This window comes from Phodopus roborovskii, unplaced genomic scaffold (genome assembly GCF_943737965.1).
Source record: "Phodopus roborovskii unplaced genomic scaffold, PHOROB, whole genome shotgun sequence".
Classification (NCBI taxonomy): Eukaryota; Metazoa; Chordata; class Mammalia; order Rodentia; family Cricetidae; genus Phodopus; species Phodopus roborovskii.
In genome coordinates, this window is record NW_026126418.1 from 74,627,314 (window position 1) to 74,653,992 (window position 26,679).

The 26,679-nt window shown below is 50.7% G+C and overlaps 1 protein-coding gene across 2 annotated transcripts in view; it reads right to left on the minus strand.

Annotated features, from left to right (window-relative positions):
* Positions 1-278: 278 nt before the first annotated feature.
* Mvb12b (multivesicular body subunit 12B) overlaps positions 279-26,679 on the minus strand; it is a 151,755-nt gene continuing 125,354 nt past the window's right edge. For both annotated transcript variants that reach the window (XM_051185249.1, XM_051185250.1), the window contains 3 exons: positions 24,800-24,855; positions 21,855-21,914; positions 279-3,779 (listed from right to left, as the gene is read on the minus strand). In XM_051185249.1, the coding sequence (XP_051041206.1) occupies positions 3,693-3,779; positions 21,855-21,914; positions 24,800-24,855 (203 nt within the window). In that variant the 3' untranslated portion in view covers positions 279-3,692. The remainder of the gene's footprint in view (positions 3,780-21,854; positions 21,915-24,799; positions 24,856-26,679) is intronic.

A 26,679-nucleotide genomic window follows, 5' to 3' on the forward strand; every position in this document is an offset into this window, starting at 1 on the left:
GGGAGGCAGGAGATAAAAGAACCGTCTGCATTCTTCAGGGGCCTTGTGTTCACAGCAACTGGGATTTCTCAGGATCTTCAGAGGGTCAAGGATGCTGGTGGTCCTGAAACCCTCAAGTCACCTGCCAGTTTTTTCTAGAAATCTGAAAAGCTAAGGTAGTGATCACCTGGCCTCCAGGAGCCCTGGGAAGCAGGAGGGACAGCTTGCAATTGGATAGAGGGCCTCCCTTGAGGGACACTGACCTCTGGTGGCTTTAAAAATAACAGCAAACTGGGGGAAAGAGGTTAAAACAAACATTTATTTAACAAATTATATTAAGAATACAATCACACAGTGAAACCTCCCTTTGCCAAGAAGTCACCTTGAATAAATACACAGGAAGGCAGCTGTGCCTAAGGTCCTTGTCCCAGAGCCACATAGTGGCCCAGCAGCTCATGAGCCTTTAAAGGGAGACAAAGCCTGGATGGGTGCTGATGGCTGCAGCTGCTCAGCGGTTTACACCTGGAGCAGGGGAAGAAAGGTGGGCCGCCCTGATGTGCTGTGCCTCCTAGAGGGAGCTGGGTACAGGAATGAGGGCCTAGCTTCTTCATTGGGCTCTGGGGGTCAAAGGATGCAAACAAATTTTGTGAGTTCAGCACTTCAAGGCTCGATGCACACCAAGTCCCTTTGCTATGAATGCAGCGAGAGGGTGCTCACAGGCTGTGGTCCCTGGGGTCATGGGTGCAGGACAGGTCTCAGTCTGACCCATGTCCAGAACCCACTGCCATGGTGTGGTGACTCCATAGCAAAACAAAGCCCATCACAGGGTTGGGCACAAAGGCCAGATGGTTGGCCCAGGGGCTTTGGGGTCAGGTTCTGACTCTGCCAAACTTACAGACATGCTTCAGACTCTTCATGTGACAGAGACAAAGAGCACCCAATGCTGGACTTGTTTGGGGGTGACAGGAAATGTGCTTAAGACTGCTAAGTCTAGTGCCCAGTGAAGGAAGAGGGTGTGCTCATATCTCAGTCCCCTTTGTCCTTCTGACTGAGGGGCTTCAGCTTCTTCCTGCAGAATGGCCACATGGCACTGACCACCAGCAAGAACACTGACGGCTCTAACCTGTCCTTTTCCCGAGGCGAGTGGGGTTGACACAGATTCTTCAACTTGGCCTTATAATTTTGCAAGTGAGCCTGGAGCCCACCTCTCCCTGCCTATCACCTGTGTGCCATTTCCAAGGCCCTTAGGAAGGAAGCAACTTTTCAGTGTGGGGGACCGTAGGGTAGGGTGCTGTGCTCTGATTAGCTTTTTCAAGGGAGACGTGTGTGCTTGGCAGGGACAGCGGCAGTCATGGGACATGCTGGTGGGGAGGGGGGAGACCCAAGGCAGAGGCTGCAGCTCTTCGTGTCTCCCAACAACTCTGTGTGCTCATCTCACAGCGGCTAGGGTGTGGTGCAGAAAAGTGTTCCACACCATACACAAAAGGCCACTCGGTGCTGTGAGCCGCAGCCCCACCTCCCAGGTCTGGGCCTGTGCCAAGTGCACACCACCAGTACCTCCGCCAGAAGACAAGAAACCAGGGATTGGGTGCAACCTAAAACCTACCACAGACACCAAGTTGTCCTCAACACTTCAAAAGCTAGAAGCTGTTGATGCTACAACATTCACAGTCAAGGTTATTCTGAAACTACATCTGCAATGTCCCGAGATTGCTCCAGCTCAGAGCACGCATTTGTCCTCTTCCCCATGGCTGGGTCCTGTGGCTGGGTCCCGTGGGGTGTATGAGTGGGCTGCCGAGCCCTCGTCCTTTCTCCAGGGACCTCTTCACTTGGCCTTTTTGACCACTGACAAAGGGTCCACCATTTTAATCTTTGAACTTCCAGGGCCTGTAAAAGCTGCAGGGAAGCCACATTCTCCATCAAAGGAAGTGGGGAGGGCCACCTGGCATCACCTGGTGAGGACAATTTCAAAACTAGGGGGTGGTAAGACAATGTGCACAAGCTTAAGAGGCCGGGAAACCCTGGAGCTTTGTTCCCCAACCTTTCCATTTAACTCAGACTGAGTGGTTGCCCCCTCTGTTGGGCCCCAGGTCACACAGGCGTTACCCCAGCAGCAGTAGACACTTGTGGAGCTGTCTGCGGCACAGTTCATCAGCTCTGTTGAGCACCAGCTTGGCACTAGGTTTTGACCCCACAGGACTCTGGGGCACCGGCAGATGAGCTAACCACCTTTCACAGCCTGTGCTGCCTGGAGGCTGTAGGGCCCAGAGGCAGGGGGTTGATGGGTACCCCAGAGGGTATGCTCAAATCTGAGACAAGGAGGTGAGATGACCATTCGAGACACATAAAAATGAAGTACCATCAGGACGGGGGTGGACCACAAAGGGCCCGAGGAGCTGGAGCTGAGGGGCTGATGGAGGTTGGTGAGGTATTTTTGGCCCTGCCCTGACTCATGCCATCTTGTTGGCTGGTTCTTGCTCCTGGCCCTTCTGCACCCTGTCCACTCAGCTGCCCGTGGCTGTCTCTGGAGCTGTAACTGGAGAGGTTCGTACAGCTGGCATGTAGTTGCCTATGGCCACTGGCCACTGTGCACACCGTCACATCCACAGACACTCGGGACCAATGCCAGACAAACCCTAATAGCCAATATGGCAAAGCAGCATGTCATGGTGAGGCTGAGAGCTGGGACAGCAGTGACCACTGTTTTCATGGCCACAGATGTGGAGTTGAACTTGGCACCTCAGATGGACACCTGTGAAATGTTCTAGCCCAAATTCATAGGCCCAGGACAGAGGAACTTCTCAAAACAGCAGATCACTGGTAGGAGGTGCCTTCTAGACTGTTGGTGGGCCTGGCTGAGAGTTGGTGCCCTTGTACAATGTCCCTGCAGGCAGGGCTGGGCACCACGCCTCTCAGAGCATGCTCTGTGTCTGTTGCCACCAGGTCAGGGCACCGGGCATATGGAGTTGTTGCTGGCAGGTGTAAGCTCCATTAATGAGCCCTTTGTGGGGAGTGGAGCTGTGGCCAGGCACAGCACCCTAGCAGCCAAATCTCCATTCAGGTAGGCACCCAGTCACCTCCACAGAAAGCGGGTTCCCTTCTGTGTGCTCTGGACATCCAGTGTGTGCATTGGGGGAAGAGTCCACAGTTGTCTGGGGTGAAGCAGAGTCCCGTTTTCATCATGAAATGCATGGGCCACTTGAGCTTGTTGAGCAGGGGAACTTGTTCCCGGTAGCCTGGGTCAGAGATGATGAGTACATCTTCAGGGTCTTGTGTGAAGCAGTCAGCCCTGGAGTCTTCCAGGAGGGACAGTGGCTTTGTGGGATTCTTAGAGTGGGTGCTGGAGGGAGCCAGGGGGCATCACTGGGCTTTTGGAGCATATGCCCAGGACCTCATGGGTGACTCCAGGCAGGGAAGGGGTTTTCTTTCTTTGTGGGATAAGTGGTCATCACACAGGTGTGCTAGGAGCCTCTGGTCACTAACAGCACATACATTAGTCACAATTATGAACAACGTTCCCAGGGAGGCAGGAGTCTTCGTCAGGCAAGCTGATGACCATATATGCTCACACAGCTGCCCCGAGTCTCTTGGTCAGTGGGGAGGTCAAGCAGAATGGGTAGGTGGGAGAGGGAGTAGCTCTCACCCCAGCCACCCCATCAGTAGTCTGGGCACCGGGTAGGAGACGTCTTCTCCCCCAGGAGGCTGTGGGCTCCTCAGGACTGGGGGATCTGCTGGCACCGTGTGGGGCTGGGTGGGAGCCGTGCTGCTGCGCTCTGCTCTGTGCGGAAACTGTACTCATACTGCAAGAGGAGGGGAGAGAGAGGCACAGTCAGGCCAGAGGACCCCAGAAAAGGCCCCAGCCGAGCAGAGCTGAACCCTGGGCAGAGTGGCTGCTGAGAACCAGAGCTGGGATAGTATGTCACTGTGGGTGCATATGTGCGCGCATATAAGAGAGAAAGACACAGAGAGGCAGAGAGAGAGGCAGAGGCTGGGGGAGGTGACAATAGGTAAGCAGTTTTCACAGTCCCTGCAGCCTCTGCAGGGTAAGACTTTGGCACCAGCAGTGCACACTTCTGGGGCCAATGGCAAGCTCACATCAGAACTTGTGCCAGGCTGAGAGGCAAGTGTCTTCCTGTCCCTGCTTGTACCTCAAGGAGGGGCCACTGCAAGGCTGTTGAGGGCAGACCGGTGAGTGGACTGCATGATTGACCAGAGGCCTCTTCAGAGTCCTGAAAGTCCTAGCCACTGGGCACACGGGGCACTGTCCAGGACACACCTCAGTGGCCTGGGGGTCTGGAAGGGCTTCTGGGCCATTCTCACCACCCCATACCCCTTGCAAGTGTTCCTCACTGCACCCAGAACCTTCCCTGGGGGGGGGTCCCTGCACAGTCACATAGATGGGCCAAGCAGCTCCCAATGGTGGTGGTGGTTGGCCAGTGTGTGAACTTGCCTTCTGCCAGGCCATGCTGTCATCCTGAGCCAAGAGCCAGTTCTATGGAGGACTATAACTCTTGCACTGGAAACCCCAATTCTGTAGAGGCTGGAAATAAAAGGCTCCAAGTCCAATGAAAAGTCTGAGAAGAAGCCAGTGTCTTGGGTAGGGAGAAGGCTGAGACAGTCGGTGTGGGCGTGGTGAGGTGCTGCAGAGGGGTCCTTATCCTACAGAGATGAAGGGGTCGTGGGAAAGCCTGGGGTGCTCCAATAGGCAGCATTAGGTGAGAGGTTTAGGTTAGTGGTTGCCAAACATGTTCAATAGATCAGAAGTGGTGAGGGGTAGGAGGCCCTGAAAAGGCTTTCCAACAGAAAGCGGCTCTGAGAACTCCACCACTCTGCAGGACACCCACCCAGTACACAGCCTGTGCAGGAGAATGTGGTCAGATCATAGCAGGGGAAGCTGCAGACCCCGGCCAGGCTGTGTGGCACCATGCTCCTGTTGCCAGGCACTGGCCAAACAGGAACCACCACACACCTAAAGAGAGCTGCTGGCAGCGAGGAGCCCATCCCGAGAGAGCGAGAGAGCGAGGGGGGGGGCAGCTGGGAGCTGAGGTTCAGCGTGTGACCAAGAAGCCACTCAGGATAGCACCCATGCAACCCTGTGAGTCCTGCCTCACGGCATCTATTACCAGGATGGGTAAACGGAGAGTGGGCTGGGTACTGCAGGAGAGATGTGGTCTGCTAAATCCCAGAGGTGGCACAGGCCCATCCTTGGCAGCAAGCTTCTTCCACTAAACATCTGGTGGCTATCAGGAGAGCCCATCAGAGCAACCCCACCCCCAATTTCCTACTCTCTAGTGACCTCTGAAGGCACACCATCCCATCAGGGTAACCTAGACCATCAGGCTAAAGGCAGCTGGCTACCCAAAAGGCTTCAGGCAATGGCCAGCACAACACTGCCACCTGGTGGCTGCTCAGGTGTATGTGTGTAAGTGAACAGCAAGCCTTACTCTGCTGGGGGTTGGGGGTGGGTGGGAGAAGGAACATTTGGGGGTGGGGTCAAGATTGCAAAGGCATAAGTTCTATGAAACCTTTCACTCATAGGGTGGTGCCAGAGGGGCCCAGGAACTTTCCATATAGTCCAGGACTCAAGCAAGGGCATATATTGGAACATGGGTCTTTCCCAGGGAAGAATTAACCATGACTGGGCAAATGTGCAGGGGTCTTAATGGTACAGGTGTGAGGGTGGAGGGGCCAGGTGCCATTCCCAACAGTACAAAGGCCTGGAGCATCGGGACACCAGAGAAAGTGCAGTTTGGGGAGAGGACAGGGGTTTAGTTTTCTGGAAGAGGGTCCCCAGGAGAGTTCAGGGGAAGAGGCAGAGAGAGAGAGAGAGAGAGAGAGAGAGAGAGAGAGAGAGAGAGAGAGAGAGAGAGCGCTGGGGCCATAGTGATAAAAGTGCATTCAGACAGGCCTTTATCCTTAGGATGGGGACAGGTAGCCCTTGGGAGCAGGATGCCCAGCCCAGGGACAGTGTGAGAGGCAACACAGATACTCACCTGGGTGCACACCAGCCCCAGCTAGGTGGAATGCAATTCTGACTGCTGGTGGTGGGGTCTGGGATGGATCTAAATGTGTATTTTCAAGTGGCTTCTAGGAGACTGAGAGTCAGCCTGACCAATCCCATGACCAACACAAATCTGGAAGTGAGTGGGAAGGGGAGGGTTGGGAGGGGCCAGAGGCTGTAACTTGGTGGTTGAGTGGATGAGAGTGTACTAGGAAGGAGGGACAAGGAGGGCGGAGTACCCCACTTTGGAAGGCAGGGAAGAGGTGCAGTGCCTCTCAGGTGAGGGGAGGAAAAGCTCGGGTGATGTCAGCAGGGTGAGGGCAGGAGACACAGCCTGCAGTTCTACTGTTCTAGAAGTGCGCTCAGCTGTGCTCGGCTTCCAGGGCGGGAGGGGCCCACAGGACTGTGGGTTCCCTTCATCTGATACTGTCTGCTTGGCTCAGTTCCAGACCATCTAGTCTGAGACAGGCTGGGGCTGGGCACCTGCATGCGGGTGGAACTTTCTGGTCAGTGGGAGGGGGAGCAATTGGTTGACCAGGCAGTAAGGCCCCAGTGGCTGGGAGTAAGAGAGGGCTCTGAGAGGACACAGACCCACCGACCTGCTCAGTTCTGAGTTCTCATTTCTCTTGCACCCTGGCTTGGAGTGTGTGTGTGTGTGTGGGGGGGTTTGCAAGTACACACTTGCCCTTTCCTGCCCTACAGCCCAGGCACATGGAGACCCTGGGGGCTGACACAACACACAGATCCCCTGGTCCCTGCCCTCTCCCTGGAGTATTTCCCTTTTTAGGTTATCTTGGCTAGAAAAAGTCACCACCCCCACACTTGTTTTCCCTAATTCCCCAAATGAAATTTCAACATATGTCCCCAGACATAATCCCCCTTAGGCTTCGGATAACCTTCCCACAGATGATGTCCTCCGCCTGGGATTCCTCGTCCCCAAAATGTTTGCCCAAGAGACTAGGGCGGCTTCTGGAAGCCCTTTCACTCCCTTGGGCAAATAGAGAGTACCTTTGAAGGTGGATTTGAGCCCGGATCTGTTTACTCAAGACATTAGTCTCTGCATAAGGAAAACCTGCACTTGAGTACAAACAGCAAATCCTTTTTGAATTAAAAAAATTTTCAATTAAAAAGCATTTGGTGTGCAAAGCCCAGTTCAGCTGAGCAATGCAGGGCAGTGTGCCCTCTGGTGGACACAGTCGTCACCGCAGCTGTACGGCTGACCTGGCCTAGGAAAGAGATGTCACTGTCAGGGGCTCTATAGGGAACTTTCCCAGGGGCCCCAAGGACCTCTCAGGTAGACATGGATCACAGTTCCCACAAGACCTTGCTCACCACAACACCTGTGCTCTGTTAGTAGGATGAAGTATCATCAGAAAGGCTAGGTCACTGCAGCCTCCAGGAAAAGGGGTAACTAGACATCTCCTGCCACTTACAGGGGGGCTGTGAGAGCCACCAGGGTGATCTGCACAAACCCAGCAGTGCCTGTCCCCAACAGACAGAGATGGGGACAGCGACAGCATTTATGAAAGGCCCTGGCCTGTTTTGTTGGTTGGTAAGGGGAGGCACAGTCTGAAACAGAAATGCTACTACTTTCGGTGGGAGGGTTGGCAAGCACAGGCTGTACCTGCCCCTGGCCCTCCTCCTCTCCTCATCCAGTACCAGTCATACCCACCAGAGGGCTCCAGATAAGAAATGCAGGAAGGTCTCTATCCAGCACCACACTCAACTGGGGAAGGGTTCAACCCCAGAGTCAGCCAGGGTAGTATTGGCCCAGGCCCAGAAAGGCTTTGAAAGCAAGTGCTAAGCTGGCTAGGTGTCCATGCCCACCCCTTGATGGGCTGGAGTTGGGACGTGGGGCCAGGTGACAACCAGAAAAAGGCAGCTTGTATATGCTGCCCCAGGTCACAGAATGTCCTGCAAGGGTACGGACAAGAGCAAGTGTGGGGGACCCAGTAGCGTCTCTAATTAGGGATTAAAGGGCAAATGTTCAAGCACAGAGGTGGTTCCGGGGTGGAGAAGAGTGGAGGGAGGGCTGGGGTGTCAGAAGGCCTAACACTAGGACAGAGGGAGCAGAAGAGGCTACCCCAGGGTACCTAGAGTGCAGCCTAAAACAAAACACTCAATCAAAACAGCATGAGATAGTATTTAAGTTCTCTTCTCTGACAGGGTTTCCCGGTGTAGTCCTGGCTGGCCTGGAATTCTTTGAAGTGCTGGTTAACAGCATGCACCACCATACTTAGCTCAAGCTTTTGTAAAGGTTTTGGAACTCAATCATACTATTCATGAAGATGAGCTTTGTAAATGACTGTGTTGCTCAGAGACGCTGAAAGGCTGGACACAGTAGCTCACCTGCCTGTCAGGCCTCCCTTGGGCCACTCCACCATCCCTCACTGCTCAGGCATTGCCATAGCCTGGGCTCAAACCTGTCTTCCGTTTGTAAATAAGTTCTTAGACCTCAGCCCTTCCTTATCCACAACTCAGTTTCCAGAGAACCTCCATTGTGGAAGGCCTTTTCCCACTCAAGGGGCTCTATGCTCTCCAAGCTGTGTTTGGCCATGGGGTTCAACCCTGAGGAAGGACTGGGGTGGACCTATTGTGGGGTGTGGCCTGCTGTGGGGTGGGCCTGCTGTGGGGTGTGGCCTGCTGTGGGGTGTGGCCTGCTGTGGGGTGTGGCCTGCTGTGGGGTGTGGCCTGCTGTGGGGTGGGCCTGCTGTGGGGTGTGGCCTGCTGTGGGGTGTGGCCTGCTGTGGGGTGTGGCCTGCTGTGGGGTGGGGCCTGCTGCACACAGCTCTCCTGGAAGGAGCTAGCTTAGACTTTGCATCTTCTCTCTAACAAGGACCCCAGGTATTCCACCTGACAGCCAGGGCTGGGAACTCCTAGACACATCCAGTCCTTCAGGCAACTGAAGGGCAAGGCTGAGCGATGGAGAGGGGAAGGACCTCTGTGGTCCATGGCTTGTCCACTTTTCCTACAGGCATCTGTTCCCTAGACAAGGGCGGACAGGGTGAAAGCAAGGTCTGGCAAGAATGTCACAGGCAAACTGGGGGACCTGGACCCCTAACGGGGCAGGGTGTCTAGTAACATGACAGCTAGCACATCGGTCCTGCCCTCTCTCCAAACACCGCCTGACTCCCACAGAGTGACCATTAGCTTTCATGCTTCTCCTGGAGAGAGGTGTACATTTCCCAGCTAGGTAGAGGATTGAGGCTGCCACATCACGGTGATGACAATACCATTGCCAACAAGGACACATCATGGAGGAAGGTGAGAAATCTCTTGTACTCATGACTATTAAAATTTGAGAGTGAAAGATAGGCAGAGAAGTCACACAGTTGAGAAAACGAGACACAAAACATAGCCTTCCTTTGCTGTGGTCTCACAAGGCAGGTATTAATGTGTGTGCACAGGTGTGTGTGTGTGTGTGTGTGTGCACAGGTTTGTGTGTGTGTGTGTGTGTGTGTGCATGTGTGTGTGTGTGTGTGTATGTGGGCCAGCACTCCAGTGGTACTGAATGGAAACCACAGATGTGCCACAGACAGCCTCTGGGCTGCCTAGAATTGAGATGGCATTTCAGAATTCATCTGGACATCTGCAAATATGGCTGTCTGTAATGTCCCTTTTCTCTAGGTCATCCTTCTGGTTTGGGCATGCTCTGTGGAGGACCCATCCCACTCCATCTTTGCTGGATGCTCACCTTTTGTCACCTGTACCTGGCAACTTCTAGTTCATTTTGGGGGATTGCCTCATTTTAACATGTGGGATAAAAGTCCCTTACAGATTTATACCCAGAGAAAAGAAGGACTGGCAAAAACCAACCATTCCCCTTGACTCTGACTTTGCATAAGTAGGTGAGGCTGATGATAGCAACCCTGACAGGTAACACTGCCTTGCTGCCCATCTCTGTTGCAGCTACAATTCCATGGCTCTTTTATTTACATGTTGGGTGCCCCAGGCCACTAGGTAATAACCTCTATGGTGGCCACTCTAAGGAGATACTGCTTTCAATAAATCCTAAAAGTTGGGCAGTAGTTCTCAACCTGTGGGTTGTGATCCCTTCAACAAACCTCTATATCTAAAAATATTTACATTATAATTCATAACAGTAGCAAAATTATGAAGTAGCAATGGAATAATTTTATGGTTGGGAGTCCCCACAGCATGAGGAGCTGTACTAAGGGTCACAGCATTAGGAAGGCTGAGAACCACTAAGGTGGAGGCTCAGCCATTAAGAAAATGCACATCTCTTGCAGGGGAGCTGAGTTTGGTCCCAGAACCCACCCTGAGTGGCTCACAGCTGTTTATAACTCCAGCTCTGTGGGATTGGATTCCCTTTTCTGGCCTGTAAGTGCACCTGCACACACATGGCATCCACACATGCACTTACACATAAAGCAAAATATAGAATCCCAAGGAGAGAGGACCTAGGAACTCAGACTGTTAACACAGTTCACCTCGTTAATACACAGGGAGGAAAAACAGCCACCTCCACAGGTGACCAAAGCCACCACCCATCCAGATGAGAGCCTGCAGGAGAGAGACACATGGCCAGCTCTTGCGGGAGAAAAAGATGAAAACCAACTGAATGTGTGACACTGAGCATAGACAACTGCGACCTAAGAGGCCCAGATCCTGCTGCTGCTGGTGGGGGGGGGGAACAGCTGCTCTGCAAGAGACCAGGCCAGTGTCCGGGCTGCTTGTCAGTGGCGGGTGACAGGGAGTGCTGTATTTTATTGTTTCAAGTCAGGCGATGTTGGCTCTAGAGTCACTACCAAGGCTGGGACCTTTATACATGTGACAGATGAGATGGCACAAGCAAAGGTCCTGCTGACAGGAGCCACAAAGACACAAACCACCCAGGCACATCTTGAAGGAACAGGAGGGGGCTGGGGATGTAGCCTGGCTGTCCCAGTGCTGGCCCAGCACACATCAAGGCCTGGGTTTGATCTCCAGAACTGGGAAGTAAAGAGGGGAGGGAGGACCAGAAGGTGAAAGTCATAAGAGTTCAAGGCCAGCCTTGGCAGCTTGAGACCCTATCTCAAAAGAACAAAAAGAAACACATGAAGACTCTTCAAAGAACACCCTTTGGTTTCCCATTGGCCAATACTCAAAGATTCAGGCAAGCCAGCACATCTGCCCAGGTGGACATGCCATGTAAAATGTCAGCCATCCTATTACCCGTGAGTTCTGTTCAGTTCAGTTCCAACAAAAACAGAGGATGGGGTCTGTGAGATGCTCAGGAGGTAAAGGTGCTTGCTGTCAAGCCTGAGCTCAATCCCCAGGACCTACATGGTGGTAGGCCCCTCATGCTGTCCTCTGACCTCCATATGCACGTACTCAAAATAAACCAAATGTACTAAAAACAAATGGGAGATGGAGTGGTGGCACATGTCTGTAATTCCGTTTCTTGCAAGGCTGAGGCAGGAGACACACACACTCTCCAGGTCATCGTGGAACATACAGCGAGGCCAGGGAGACCCTCTCTCAAAATAAAAATGCAGTTTATACACTTTCCCTTTCTTAAAAGGATGCAAAGTTCAGATGGAATGATCATGCTGCTAATTAAGGACTCTGCGGGAGCATGGAGGCTCCTGAACTAACCCATGGTGTGTGAGAGCAAACACAAAGCAAGAGTTGGAAATGAAGGCACAGGAAAAGCCCCACAGAGCACATGGAAAGATGCAGCGAACATGACACTGAGAAATCATAGAAAAAAGTGACCTGAAAATTGCCTAAACATTAGAAAAAGACAGCTCTAGAGTTTTCTTTCTAGAACATGCCAGAGTACGCAGTTGGTGTTTAATAGTTTAGTATTTTAAAATACAAAATAAGAAAATGTGGTGGTTTATATTGTAAGAATGATGGAAAAACAAAACTCAAAGCTCCTCCCCAGGCCTGAGGTTGCCATCTTTAAAACATAATGAGCTCTTAAAAATGAGAGAGGAGGAGTCTGACTGAGAGGGGAGGGGCCTGACTGAGAGGGGAGGAGCCTGACTGAGAAGGGGAGGAGCCTGATTGAGAGGGGAGGGGTCTGACTGAGAGGGGAGGAGCCTGATTGAGAGGGGAGGAGCCTGATCTCACCTCTATTCCCCCACCCCTGCCATCAGGGAAGCTTTATAAAGTAGATGGCAGTGACCACCAAGCAGTCAACATGCAGAGCCCAGTCAACTATGGAGAGCTCACCCCAAAAGGGACATCTGTATCACACCCCTCCCTTCAAAGCTTTGGGTCTTCAGGAAGAGGGGACTGACAGATCTGTAAGAGCCAGCAGTAGGGGGCTGGAGAGATGGCCCCTGTAGTGAAGAGGATACACTGCTCTCACAGAGAACCTGAGTTCTGTTTCCAGCACTTAAGCTGGGCAACTCACAACTCACAGGAGCCTGTAACTCCAGCTCCAGGGAGTTCCAACACCTCTGATTTCCCTAGGTGCACTAACATGTCTACCCATCCCCATCCCACCACCATGTAATTAAAACATAAATAAGCCAGGTGGTGGTGGCGGCAGCGACAGTGGTGGCGTATGCCTTTGATCCCAGCACTCAGGAGGCAGAGGTAGGCGGATCTCTGAGTTCAAGGCCAGGTTGGTCTACAGGTTAGCTCCAGGATGGTCAGGGCTACACAGAGAAACCTTGTTGAAAACAAAAACAATGGCATATAGTCAGACAGACAGACAGACAGACAGAGCCAAAGGTGCTTGATAACATCAATCAAGAAAGTGGTATTTCCCAGACACCACAAGACAGATGCACATATGAGCACATGGAAACTTGTGGGTCATGGGTTGCATATCAGGCCTCCTACATATCAGATATTTACATTATGATTCATAACAGTGCAAAATTACATCTATGAAGTATCAATGGAAATAATTTTATGTTTGGGGGGGTCACCACAGCCCATATTAAAGGGTAGCAGCATTAGGAAGGCTGAGAACCACTGGCTTAGAGGGTAAAGTGTTTGCTCTGTGAATATGAGAACCTGAGTTTGGATCTCCAGAACTCATAGTGAAGTTTAACAGTGTGCTCCTTGGGGCTCACAGGCCAGGCTAACAAGATAACAAGACAAGACACTCAATGCTGAGCTCTGAACCCTGCGCATACTCTGTGTGGGCGAGTGAAACCACACATGCATGTTCCCTGAGGAGAGGGCAAGGTAGAGAAAGGCAAGGGGTTGAGTATTAAATAAGCTGGAGGAAAACCACTAAGCCAAGAGCACCAACAGGAGAGATGCTAAGAGTGGACAGCCAATGACAACATGGGGACCAGAGTAGGAAACAATGCCAGACATTAAAAGCACAGTGCCCCTGGGCTGGGGATGGGATGTGGAGAAAGCTAGCCTTGTGCTCCCACCCAGGGAGCAAAGACACACACAGAAAATCAAGTTAATTAAGTTACAGGCATTGATAGAGTCACTGGGGATTGACTCCAAAGTCAGCCAGCAGGTGACTGGCTAAGTATGTCAGAGCATGACCATAGACGGGCATGGCATGGGGGGGTGAGGATGCCCCCCACGAAGCCACAGACAACAACCCCCCCAGTGCCAAGCCTGAGGAGCCTCCAAGCTGTTGGCTAGAGGGGGCCATGATACAGGTTATTGCTATTGTCTTTGTTTACTTTCTAGAACTAGAAGAAAACACCCTGTTGCTGAAGGACACAGGACTTGGAGAAATCAAGCTGGACCTGACCCAGAGCCTCACCTCTGAGGATTAGCACTCAGGTAGACAAAGGTGCTATGTGGCTAGCTAGCAAGGGAGAAGTGCAATTCAAAGTCCTACTGAGCTGTAGAGTCTATGCGACACAACAAGGACCAGATGTACCAGAAGGCAATAGTGACACCTGTATTTTGGAGGTAACCAAAGCCTCTTAGTTGGTTCATGAGAGATTCATGCTCATGAGAAATTCATGCCTGATCATGTAAACTTAGGCAAACACCGATAGTTGGTGAGCCCATGGATCCTAGAGGGGAACCTACTATTGTTACTTTCCTAAACAGCATTCTAAATACTTCTCCTTATGACCACAGACAAGTGATCTATCACTCTTCATCCAAGAAGCTGTTTTTCAGAAGCCACAACTGATCAAAATGCAAAGAGCAAAGACCATCTGACTTTGGGGTGTGCATCCCCAACTGATACATATACACAAGCTCTACCCCGCAAAGGTTCAAGGAACACTGCAGATGGCCAGAGCCAGTAAATCAGGATGCCAGCAACAAGACAGTGTCTTTTATTCCAAGCAGGGAGTTGTACCCATTAAATCTCAACAACATGGCTGCTCAAACAAGTCCTGCACAGTGACACCATTAGCTGACATCCCAACGTGAACAGGAGGAAAACAATCTCACATAACACAGCCCCAACACTAGCGAAGAGCGTAGGCAATTAATGGCTGCTGAGAAAGGGAGAACCAGACTTCTTGAGAGATGGGCCCTCTGATAGGTTATCTGATGCCATGTGGTCAGCCAATCCCACGTGGTCAGTCCTAAACACAAAATGTACTAGCAACATTAAATGGATTCTCGTGTGTGTGTGTGTGTGTGTGTGTGTGTGTGTAAGAGAGAGAGAGAGAGAGTTTAACAATAATTGGGGTCATGCAGTTGAAAGGGCATGGTAGAAACACAAGAGAAGCTGGAAAGGGGAATAAAGTGATATAAATACAGTATTCAGGTATAAAATTCTCAAAAAGGTGTTTTTAAAAAGGCAGAGAATGTGGCCATTAGAAGGAATGAGCTGCAGACTGCATTTTGGCCAGTTGTGGCTTCTGTAATAGTCTCCATCTGCCGAGAAAGAAGCTGCTGAGAGCTCCACTTGTCTGTGGGCATAAGCAGAAGCCTTTAGAATGAGGGGGAGTAGGGAGCAGGTTACAGAACTGTGATTGCAGGTGACTGCTCTAATGTTTGTTGTGTGTGTCCAGGGTGGGCAGCAGGGGGTATTAATTTACTCTTTACTCCATGTGTTCCTAACTTTGCATTTTTATGCATGTGTGGTAATTATCTGTTGGGAAAACACAAAATATTGAAAAAGTTGATGCCTGGGCCAGAAGTGATGGCTCTGCTTGGAAAGTGCCAGCCATGCAAACATGAGGGACTGAGTTCAGACCACAATCATCTGTATAAAAGCCAGTATAACCCCTGTGGTGAAGGACAGAGACAGACTAATACCGGGGGCTCACTGGCCAAGCAACCCAGCTGAATCAATGAGCTCCAGGTTCAGCGTAACACATTGTCTCAAAAACTGAGACAGAGGACCAAGGAAGACAGCCAGGTTGACCCCTAGTTTCTGCACACACACACACACACACACACACACACACACACACACACACACACACACACACAGGCATGTGCACACAATCTATTCCACCTGACAAGCTGCTTCAAATAATACCATACCAGCAAGGGCATTGCTGGTCTGGGGCATGAATTGTGGTTGCAGAGCTGTGGTCAGAAGAATGTGGCAGGGTAAACCAAACGCCTCCCACATTCCAGAAGATATCTTTTGTGCCTTTAGAAAACCCACTTACCCCACTCTTTAAGTTCTTTAAATTTTAAAACAATTTTTTCTTTGCAACTGTCAATCATCACATGTATGCTGACAGCTCAGTGTGGGGCACACTATAAGCTGGTGTAGTCAGCTGACTGGCACACCCCTACTTCACCAACGTGCCATCTTTTGGGGTTTCTTTTGTTTTGAGCTGGAATGGTCTCAAGCCAGTGTGAGCTCTAAAAATGTGGGCAGTAGCTGGGGCCTTTGGAGAATATATAGGAGGAAGTAAGAGTCTGTTGTCTTAATTACACTTAGTGCACGAAGTAGGCAGATTTATTTTCCAAGACATTTCACCTTTTTGGCTGAAAATAAAGCCACATTGAAAGGATGCTGGGTGGAGAACCTTGTTTGCATCTTAGTAGAGAGGCGGCCACATAATCTGTTGCAGTTCAAGATGCAACCACTAGATGGTGGAAAGGGATCACATATTTCTATGACTGCAGCTCAACCCTTCAAATCAGTTCACATTCTTAAGCACAAGGAAAGCTTTCCAACAGCAGAAAAGAAGAGAAACTGGGCTGGATCTGAACACTTTGCTGCGATAAAATTGGGGTTTTGCCATTTCATTATGGATGCAAAAACCTGCCTGGCTTTCCTCCGGCAGACCTAGCTCCCCAGTCCACCCTAACCTCCTTCATTTGAAGGGGCCCCAGCAAAGTGGACATCCAGAAGCTGAATTTGAAAATTCTTTTAACTTCATACTGCCAAATGTGTTTCCATTAATTTCACCTTTGAGTCGTGACGTAAATGCTAGCGGAATCAGCCCCAAGCTAAATAAGCAATAAGCCCCATTTTTCAACATGCAAACACATAAAGATGTCAGCTCAAACTGTTTACTAATTAACACTTAAAAAGACACAAATTAGATATGCGTGGCTAAGAGCAATTATAATCAAGACGAATTCCTCTAGTCATTTGGGAACTGGGAAAAAAAGGCCTAATTGCTGGAACCAATGTTTTAAAAACTGAAATCACGCCAGTTAGCAAATATGTTCATTTAAAGAATATCTCACGTGACTACACTCCTGAGGCCCGACTACAAACTCGAGAACAAGGATAATATTTAGGGATAAAATTAAAATTTTAAGCTCTCTTAGATTTATAACTTCTTCATTAAATATGTCTGCAAACAGCAGCCCATAAAAACCTGTAGCAATTAAGTGGTTAAATGAGCGGCCTCCCTTGTCAATTCTAAGGGGGTGATTAATATTAGATGGTCCCTCTGCTAATGAGACTGTCCCTATTTCAGCTTTCAAGTCCTATGAAAATGGAGGCTGGTTTTCCACCATCAAGATAGGCAGGCTAATGAGGGAATCCCTAGCCACAGCCCCATGTGCCCCAAGATGGGTCCTGGGTGAGCTGGTTCACACTGAGCCTGGAGGGACTGGTTTTTCCATTGTCCATGCCCTTCCACTACAGGGAAGGCATACCTTCAAGGCACTGTCTCTTGGCCCGTGAGACCTGGGATGGAGAAGGGTGTGGGGTTGGTCTGGCTGGGGTGAGAGTCCATGGCAGCATAGGTAAGTGGGGGCAAACAGAGGAAGCAGGCAGCTAGGGCAGGGATGTTTTTTGAGGAGGTGACTGGAGAGAGAGTGTGGGGCACACCCACCCTGGCTGTGACAGGGAATCCATCAGACGGAGAAATGGGGGAACTGCTTACAAGGGAAATAAAGAGCTGTGGAGACGAGGAATATTTATATGCCCATCTACTCACTCGGAGAGAAGATGCTTCATCATGGATGGCTGTGGAATTGCATTTTTCCTTTTCCTCAACGGAGCAGCATTTGCTAGGGCGGGGGTGGGGGACAGCATGGCTTTGTGAGGACGGTAGCCCCACACCACCCTCCCTCAGAGGCAAGAAAACAAGATGGAAGACAAGCTGCAACACAGCAGAAAGCCTTGCTGTGACTCCTTGGTCGCCTCCCATGGGAAGGGAAGAAGCAAAATCCACTCTATGACCGTGACCTAATTGACAAGAACCCTGCCAAGAACCTCTGTGAAGCCGGGCAGACAGGAGCTTGTTTCAAATCTCTGAGAGCTGGGAGTGCGGGCCTTCCGGGCTGAGTGACTGTATTAATCATGGTTTCATTCACTTCTCCACCCACGCCGCATTGTCTGCCTGGATGTCGAGGGTTTTGTCTTCTTGGTTGCTGCTCCCTGCCACGGTGCTGCTTGACGGCACGGCACATATTCTGACGGTAACTTTTAAGTGCCACTTTTCTCCCTGTAACTTAAGGGTGCCCAGAGTGACACTACACTATGGGGTTGGTCCATGAGGCCTGTGCTCCAGCTGGGGTTGGAGAGGCAAAGGGACTTGTCTGAGGTCTGAGCATGGTGGTGAATAATCCTATCAGCTCTGTAGGTAGAAGTAGGCAGATCTCTGTGGGTTCAAGACCAGCCAGAGTTACAAACCTTGTCTCAAACAAACAAACAAACAAACAAGCAAATCAAGAACCCCAACTATGGGTACATATGGCATCTAACACCTAACACAGGCAGATCCTGTTCATGATACTGTATCACCTCTATCAACATGTGGTACCTGACCACAGACATTCACATTGCTCACCTGTGCCCTGCCTATAAAAATATCCTGTATCTTCACCATCAACAAATGGCACCTGACCACAGCCACAAAGATTCCCCAATGTCCTGTCCATAATACCATGTCATCTCGGCCATCAGCACAGTGGGAAAGAAATCTGTGGACACCTGGGGTTTGAGTTCGGCTGCCAGTCAGACATGCTGCGTTGTGTTCCCTGTTTACCAGGATAAGCGCTGTACTCTCATGTCCTGCCCATCCACCACCAGGTGCCCTTGTCCCTCCGGCGATGTGTCACTCAGTGTCAGTCCAGGCTGTGGTACCACTAGGGCAAGTGCTAGTATATGTTTTGGTGCTGGCATTTACCTGAGATTCCTTAGCATCATTCCTAACTGTTGTTAGGCTGACAGGTCTAGCAGCTCTGTGGCAGACAGGGCTGGGCTCAGCTTCAGAAAATCCCCATGACTAGCTGGGGTGGCAGGAATGTGTGCTCGGCGAGGTGGTTTGGATGAGAATGGCCACCACAGGCTCATATATTTCAATGCTTGGGCCTTAGTTGGCGAGACAATTTGGGAAGGATTTGGAGTTGTGTCTTATTGGAGGAGGTGTGTCACTGGGGGTGGCCCTGTCTTGCTATTCTGCCATGAGCTTGTGGATCGATGTGAGCTCTCAGCTTGCACTCTAGTGCCAGGCCTGTCTCCTTGCTACCTGTGCTCCCTGCCATGGCGGTCATGGACTAACTCAGAAACTGTAAGCAAGCCAGCAGTTAGATGCATTCTTCTGAAAGTTGCCGTGGTCATGGCTTCTTCTCTTCACAGCAATAGGACAGTGACTAAGACACTCAGCCTGATGTTAGATGGACAGACTGACCAGCTGCCTTCAGGGATGGACACTATTTCTTCAAGCTGAGCCCCCTCAGGACAGGGGGCAGGGATATACTCATGAGGCCACACTTTTCTTGTTTTCAAGGGGACCACCTGCTGATAGCTTCGTCCCTGCCAGGGACTCTGGCTATTCATTTGACCTCAGTGCAGGTTTCTCTTGCAGTATGGCTGGACACCATTTCTGCCCACAGAGGAAGTGCCTTCCCAGACACCTTGTTTCCACTGTGAGGAGCAGCTAGTGGCAGGATCCTAGATGTTCAGGTCTTCAGCCTGTGCTCCAAACTGAAAGGTGGTAATCTGGGCCAGTGAGATGGCTCACTAGGTAAAGAGGCTTGCTGCCAAGCCTGATAACCTGAGTTCTATCTAGCTCTGGAATTCAAGTGATAGAAGAAGAGAACAGATTATCCAATTGTCTTCTGACCTGTACACACTGTGTATCAGGCTCATCTTGTCATGAAATAAATCAATGCCTGCCTTAAATACCCTATATTTTTTGTTTTGTTTGTTTGGGGGGTGTGGCTTAACAAGTATAAAACAGGACTGACAGTGAGCAAAGAACACTTTCAACAGACCCTGGGCTCCTTCACAAGGCCAGCCAGGCCATCAGAAACTGAGAAAGAACCAAACGTCCTGACCCAAACAACACCATGTTAGCTCCCAACGACACCAAAACCTGCTCTAACAGCCAGTTCCAGGCCCAACACCGGACATAGGCCATGGCAGAGGGCTCTTCTCAGGTCCCCGTGTCATAGAAGCAATGCCACGGTCAGGATTAGAAGAGGAACATCAAGCTGCTCCCAGGGAACTCACTGAACTGGCTGCAGAGGATGGCACTGTCCTTCAGAGTATGGGCAGTGATGCCCTAAAAACTATGACATGAAGCACATGGATGGCAAATGTAGGTGACATTCAATTCCTCAGTGACAGATGCTGGGCCACTCATGGTGACCCTTGCTATGCTATGCTTCTATACCCATTTCCCAACACTTGCTGCTCCACCCCTTTCTGCATCTTCCTTAGAGCAACTTCATAATTCAGTAGCAAATACAGGCCTGTTTCCTTCCAAGACTAACAGTGAGAAACAAAATAAGATGGCATCCCTCAGCCGCTGACCAGAATGGGCAGGGCAGACATTGCCTCCTGCCCCTGCCCCAGGAAAAGAGAGACCAGTAGTGACAGGTGCTGGCAATGATGATGCTGCCATCTCTGCAGGTTCAGGCCCTGCTCAAACCCCACCATCTCAGAAGAGCCCCAGTAAGCGTGGCTGCTATTTCCATCACGACCCCATTTGACAGAAAAGGAAACCGAGGCTCAGAAAAGTCAATCAGAAGAGTTGGGATCAAGCCCACAAACTCCTTTCAGAGCTGTCCTGAACACCCAGTGTTGTGTCTTGGGGGAAGCCACACCCCAACTCAGTGATGAGGTGAAGAAAATACACCTTAAGTATATGCTTGGCCAGGTACCAGTCCTTGGAGCAGAGGGAGAACCTACATTTTTGGTTCACATCCTCAGCCTGACAACAGGGTCTTGCCTACTCACAGACCCAGGGCCCAGGTGGACTGGTCTCCCAAGGACCCACTGTCCCCACCAGCTTGGAGATCCCCCTTTGAGGAGCTTCCAGCCACAGGACAAGGCTAGGCCTCAATTTTGCCCCATACAAAGGAGGAAAGAGGTCACCTGGTCACTTGGGATAAGAACAAGATAGCCCCAAATAGGAAATCATTTTTGTAAGAAAAAGATGCTACTGTCAAGGCCAAGGGCAGGGGTGGTTGGGAGGGGTGGAAATTTGGATGCCCCTTTCTGTAGCATCTAATCCCAGCACTGGGTACCTGTTGCCACCAGAGTTTTCTGTCTGTGCACACAACACTGGCTGATACCCTCAGAGACAGGTTCCCCCATTACCCCTACAGAGACCAGGAGGTGGTCTACCAGGCTGCTCCAACTTCTATGTGACCTTGGTCTATCTTGTTCTCCAGCATTGCTGGAGCAGCCACCTTTTCAAAGCCTCCCCTGGGTACCCACAGGCTCCATACCACGTGGAGACCCACCCTATGCTGGCAAAGGCTGTTCACAAGCAGGCAGACTGCAAGACCATTTTAAGGGCAGATATGAAATTCTACACCACATCCAGATTTCTAGCATCCTGGCCAGCCATTTCTCCAGTTGCCAGCAAGCAAGCAAACAAAAGTATAGGTGACAATCATGTTTTTATGATTTACTGAGAATCAAAGACAAAGGGGGAGTTTTTCATCTTGTTTTTGCTTTGACAGGTTTAGGAATTTGTTGTACTGCATTGATTCAATTTTCCTTGATTCCAGCCATCTTTCAATAATGCAGCTTGCTTCTGCTGGCTGGGTACATACGCAAAAACCCCAAGGAACCAAGGATATTGAAATGGCTCTGCCATTTCCATCTGTGAGACAAATGTTCCTCTCTGAGGAGCTCTGGTGGCAGCATGCGGTTGTGGCATTCTTCTGTACATAGAGGGTAGGCACGCTGATGCAGGCCCATGAACAGGGGCAATCCTAGCAGGAGTGGCCTCCTGTGGGACCCCACTCTTTCAGGCCTGTCTCCTCGGAACTTTTCTTTGGACCCTGATCCTGGTGTCTTTCTTATGATGCTCAGATGTCATCAAACCAGCCTGCCAAATTGGGGAGGGGGCCCATCTGGCTAAGTATGAGGGGTGAGGGGCCTAAGTTACTCCTCTGGGTCAAGAGTTGGTCAAATCTGAGATGGTCCTGGTGGCAAATGATGAGAGAGAGGACAGGCATTTGTCATGGTTTGTGGCAAGTGATGAGTGTATTCAAAGTGACTCACTGGTTTTTCCCTCAGAAGGGCTCTTGCATCCACCTTTTCTGGGTCAGAACCCTGATGGAGTGAGCAGTGTTGCATGCCCAGTGTACTTACCTCCTTTTCAATTTCTGCCAGGGACTTGATGGTGATTCCCAAGAGATCAAAAGGCTGCATCTGAAAATAGACCAAATCACCCTTCTTGATGCCTGGAAATGTCCCCTTTCTCTTATGACAGCTGTGATGTTCAAGCTGTCCTTCCCACAGGAATGGACATTGTATTACTCAGTCATTACGAGTTCAGGGAGAAATCAAAAAGTACATGGTGGGCTGAGCCTTCTGTATCACAAGACTCCTTTGTCACACATCCATAGCACTGGTGTGTGTGTGTGTGTGTGTGTGTGTGTGTGTGTGTGTGTGTGTGTGTGTGTGTGTGTGTGTGATGGCCTCCTGGAAGGTGTGCCTGTGGTCATTAGCTTATCTCCTCTCCTGAGGAGAAAGTTAGAGAGACCCATGCTTTTGTGATGGGATATGGGCTGGAAGAGTCTGAAGCAGGAACCAGAGGCCACATTGCCTGCTGTCTCTGCATAGTGGTGGGAGGTCTAAGGACTTCTAAGGGCCTGCAGGATCTAGGGAAAGATCTGGTGGATTTCAGATCTCTTGACAATGACAGAAGAAGGAACTAATCATCCACCAGCTAATGGTTTGCAAGGTCAAGGGTGGCAAAGTGGTACTGTTGCACATTAATAGGGGCTCTCTAATTCTGTGGACAATGGGACATTTCCAGGCAAACTCAGAGCTTAAGAGAGTCAGCTGCAAGTTCCTGGGCTGTAGCACATGCGTCTCGCTGTCTGTGAGGCCACCAATGCAGAATTTTTCCAGGTACACTCATTCTGTGGTATCTAGGAGCAGCAGTAGGCTAGCCTCCTGCAGCCTAGCTGTCAGGTAGAGCCTGAGATCCCAACAGAACCCAGGACTTTGTTGGTTTGGACCCAGAGCCCTGCAGTGGGTGGGGAGCTAGCACCTGTACTGGGCTATAGGGATGTCCTTCATGGCAGGTGGCCAGAGGTTAGCTCTCCAGTCCAAGGCTCTGGATTCCAAACTGGCTGCCTTGTGGTGCAGGATGGGTTAACAGTCTCTATTTATTCAGCATATTTTTAGAGTGTGAGTGAGGACACAACATGTGTAGGTCAGAGGGCAACTTTCAGGAGTTGGTTCTTTCCACCTTGCTGAGGCAGGGTTTCTCTTGTTTCTACTACCTTTGTACTTACTCTAGGCCAGCTGGCTCACAACTCCCACATCTTAGGGATGCTAGGATTACACATGCACAACGCTGTATCTGGCTTTTTAATGTGGGTTCCTGGGATTGAACTCCAGTGATTGGACTTTTGCTTCAAGCCCTTTTACTTGCTGAGGCATCTGGATGCCCTCTCATATTTACTTTAAAAGCCACATTTAAAACCTGTTAAAAGTGGCATGGGTGGGCCCTTCTGGTCTGGCTGCAGGGGGATTAAACAGAAAAGTGTTTGGAAGGGCTTAACACTGGGCTTGGCCTGCATCTGTGGCCTTGAGCATTTGCTGAATTGGCAGTAGCGCATTGTGAGGGCAAACTTGGTATAGGGCCACCAAATTAGGCCCTGAGCTCCTGGGGCCGCTCTACCAGTAGCCACAAAATAGTTTGGCTATGCTGAAGATGCCAGCCTTCATGGTGTGAGGATGGGGCTGCCTGCCCGCCTGGCCCAGGAGCCAGCAGAGGTCCAGCTGTTGCATCATTAGGCTCTAACTATTCCACTAAACTTTCCCAACTGGAGCTGGTGAGCAGGGCAGAGTTGCCTCTCCCAGGGAGCTTGTGGGAGAGGTGCCAGCGTCTCTATGGCAACGCAGCCAAGTGGAGTCTGCGGAAGTTCCTCAGGCTCCCCATGTCACGTCAGGAGCATTTTTCACGATTAAGCTGCTTACCAGAAGGGCTCAGAGGAGGCCTATTATATTTCATAAAAATGGAAACGACAGAGTAGGTCGGATCGCCAGCCGGGTGGTTTTAAACTGGGTCCAAGAAAAACACTGAAGGGGTATTTCACTGGGCCAAACTAGGGCCTTGGTGTTTAGAGATGCCTCAAAGCAATCTTCTACAGGAGGGATAAAAGCCAGAAACAAGTTTACTGACCCAGTGTGGCCCAGGCTTGCGCAGCTGAGAGGACCAAGCACCAGCAGAGGAATGTCTTCAGGAGGGCACAGAGCTCAGTACAGGGCTCTTGCATTGGCAATTTGCATGATCTGGGAACTGACCTTTGCTCTTGGTGGGCTCACCTAGTTCCTCTGTTATTCAAGAGGGCTCAGGGCTCAACCTGAGCAGAGACACAGTAGAATATGCAGTACACACAGAACACTGCAATGATGGTGGGGAACTAGAGCCAATTCCATCACCATGAAAAAAAAAAGCTAAGGCCACGTGTTAGAGCAGCACCAGGAAAGAGGAGGCAGGTGGGCCTGAATTTGATGACAGTCTGATCTATGTTAGTGAGTCCAGGCCAGCCATCGCTATATGAAAAAAAGTCATTAACAATGGTTGTGGTGGTGCATGTTTTAAACCCAGCACTCAAGAGGCAGAAGCAGTGGATCTCTGTGAGTGCAAGGCCAGCTTGGTATACAGAGCTAGCTCTACGCCAGTCAGGCATAGTGAGAGCCGCAAGCAAGCAAGCAAGCAAGCAAGCAAGCAAGCAAGCAAGCAAGCAAACAGCTAGACTGGCCAGGCTCAATTTGGGAAACAAAGTGAGACAAGGCTCAAATGCAGAAACATGGTCCTATAAACACATCTGCTTAGTGTCTCCAGAATCTTGGCCCCTACCTGCTCTTTTCTTCCACTTCTCAAGCATTTGCTAGGTACAGGCCCCAGCTGAAGGGCCCAGAGATGAGCAGAGTGCATCCCAGCTCTTGGTAGTTGGGCAGAAAGGCTTCCCCAGGCTCAGGGGGTTCCAGGGTGCTAAGAGCAGCTCATATAGCACAGGTACTGAGGGACTCAAGTTCAGGAGGGAGAGGGGGAGGGGATCATGCATAACACTTACACTTTCTGGGATGCAGGAAAACTTCTCTGAAATCATAAAAGGCACACCATCCATTGCTGCAAGAGAAGAAAGGATAGGCAAACATTAAGACACCATTGCTGCCCAAGAACCTAACATGTCAGTACAGAGAGGACCAATCAGTCCCTGGCTGGAGGCAGGTACTGCACAATCCAAGTGAGCTACAGAATGGAACAGGGTGGAATCATTCCCAGGGACCACATCCTAGACCACAGCCTACTCAGGGATGCAGACACCTCTCACGGATCTTCTGAGTATAGACAGTGAGGCAGGGATAGTTGATGGGGGGAGTAGCACAGGGCTGGTAAGGAAGTCCTCTCCCACCCCTAGCCCATGCCATAAGTGATGGGAGCCACCAAGGGTCTGTTAGCAGGAAGAAAGTGATGAATGGCTAGGAGGGAACAGAGGTGCATTCTGGGAAGAAGCTAGCAAAAGTGTGTCCATTGTACATTCTGTAGGCTGATCCATCATCTCTCTCGGGCAGTGTTGAGTGCCCATCAGGGTCTCCATGGAAAGACATGTAGTTTGGTGGTAAGGATGACTATGCTTGAGTTTTGGCCTAGACTTGAGGTAAGCATCTGAAATCCTATGAATGAAGCTTGGCTAATGGCTGCAGGGTATGCTATGGGTCTGCAGTGAAGTGTACCAGCAACTTGCTCAGGACCTGGCAGAGTTGGCTCAGTGTATGTGTGGAAGGGGGAACATAGGCTCATGGGTATTGACTACTTGTCAAGGCTTCAGGGCTGAGTCAAGACTTGCCCTGTGTGCTTAAATACAACAGGAGGGGGAAGGGTGTAGGATAAGCAGCCTGTGAATGGGGGAATGCAAGGGTCCAGACACTCAGTTCCTTTCTGTACCACACTCCCTGCAATCTACCTATCTAGATTTCCACTGCCAAACTGGTGGCAATCTTTCCACAGAGAAGGAGTGTGTGATGCAGGGTCACAGTGTGACCGATGGACAAACAATTGGGCTGCTGACTGAGGTGGTGTCTCAAAGAGTCAGGATAGAGCTGAGGTAAAATCCAGCCTACACATCTGACCCTTGGTGTAGGGACCTGCAGCCTGTAGTAAGAGGGTGGCTTGTGGCACCCTCCCCCTCCCATTTCCTAAAATGAAGGTTTCCTTGGTATTCGAATGCTGTGACCAGTTTTCAGGGTTGGGGCAGAAGAGAAGCAGGAGTGGAAAGGAGGGATGGGGTGGAGTCCAGTCCTGGCGTCTGATCTATAAGATGTACCACACAGTGTGTGTTAAGCTGTGTCTGTAATACTGCAGGGAGGGAGAGAACAAAGCAGGGCAGTCCCCTTCTGCAGGACCTCCTCCCGGGCGTGTCTTCCAGTTTCAACAAACACCTGTAGCAGGGACCATCTCCCACTGCAGTTGGGCCCTACAACCTAGAAGAGAAGAGGCTGAGTGCTGGCATGATGTGATACTAGCATGAAGGATGGAAAAAGTCCCGGCACGCAAATACCCTAACACCATGTGGAAACCTATCACAGCAGACACAGGACCATGACTGAAGGATCCTTGGAAAGCCACAAGCTTGTCAGGGAGTGAAGGAGTCCAGTTTCAGAAAGGCCACACTGGCTTCTGCCACTGACCACCCAACGTGAGCTTTAAGTCCCACATGGCTCTTGTGTGCTTTGATGTCAAAGGCTTGCTGGGCCCAGGGCCCTCTCATTACTTCTGATCATTTTGAGATGATGAAACCGAGGCTCCAGAGGTCACACAGGCAGGAGGCAGTGCCCAGGAAGCCCTGACTTATGATGCTTGGACACAGATATTGATCATATCTTCCTACACATGGACACAGGTGTGTGCACAGCGCCGCTCCCACCAGCACACAGGGGCTACTGAAGCTTC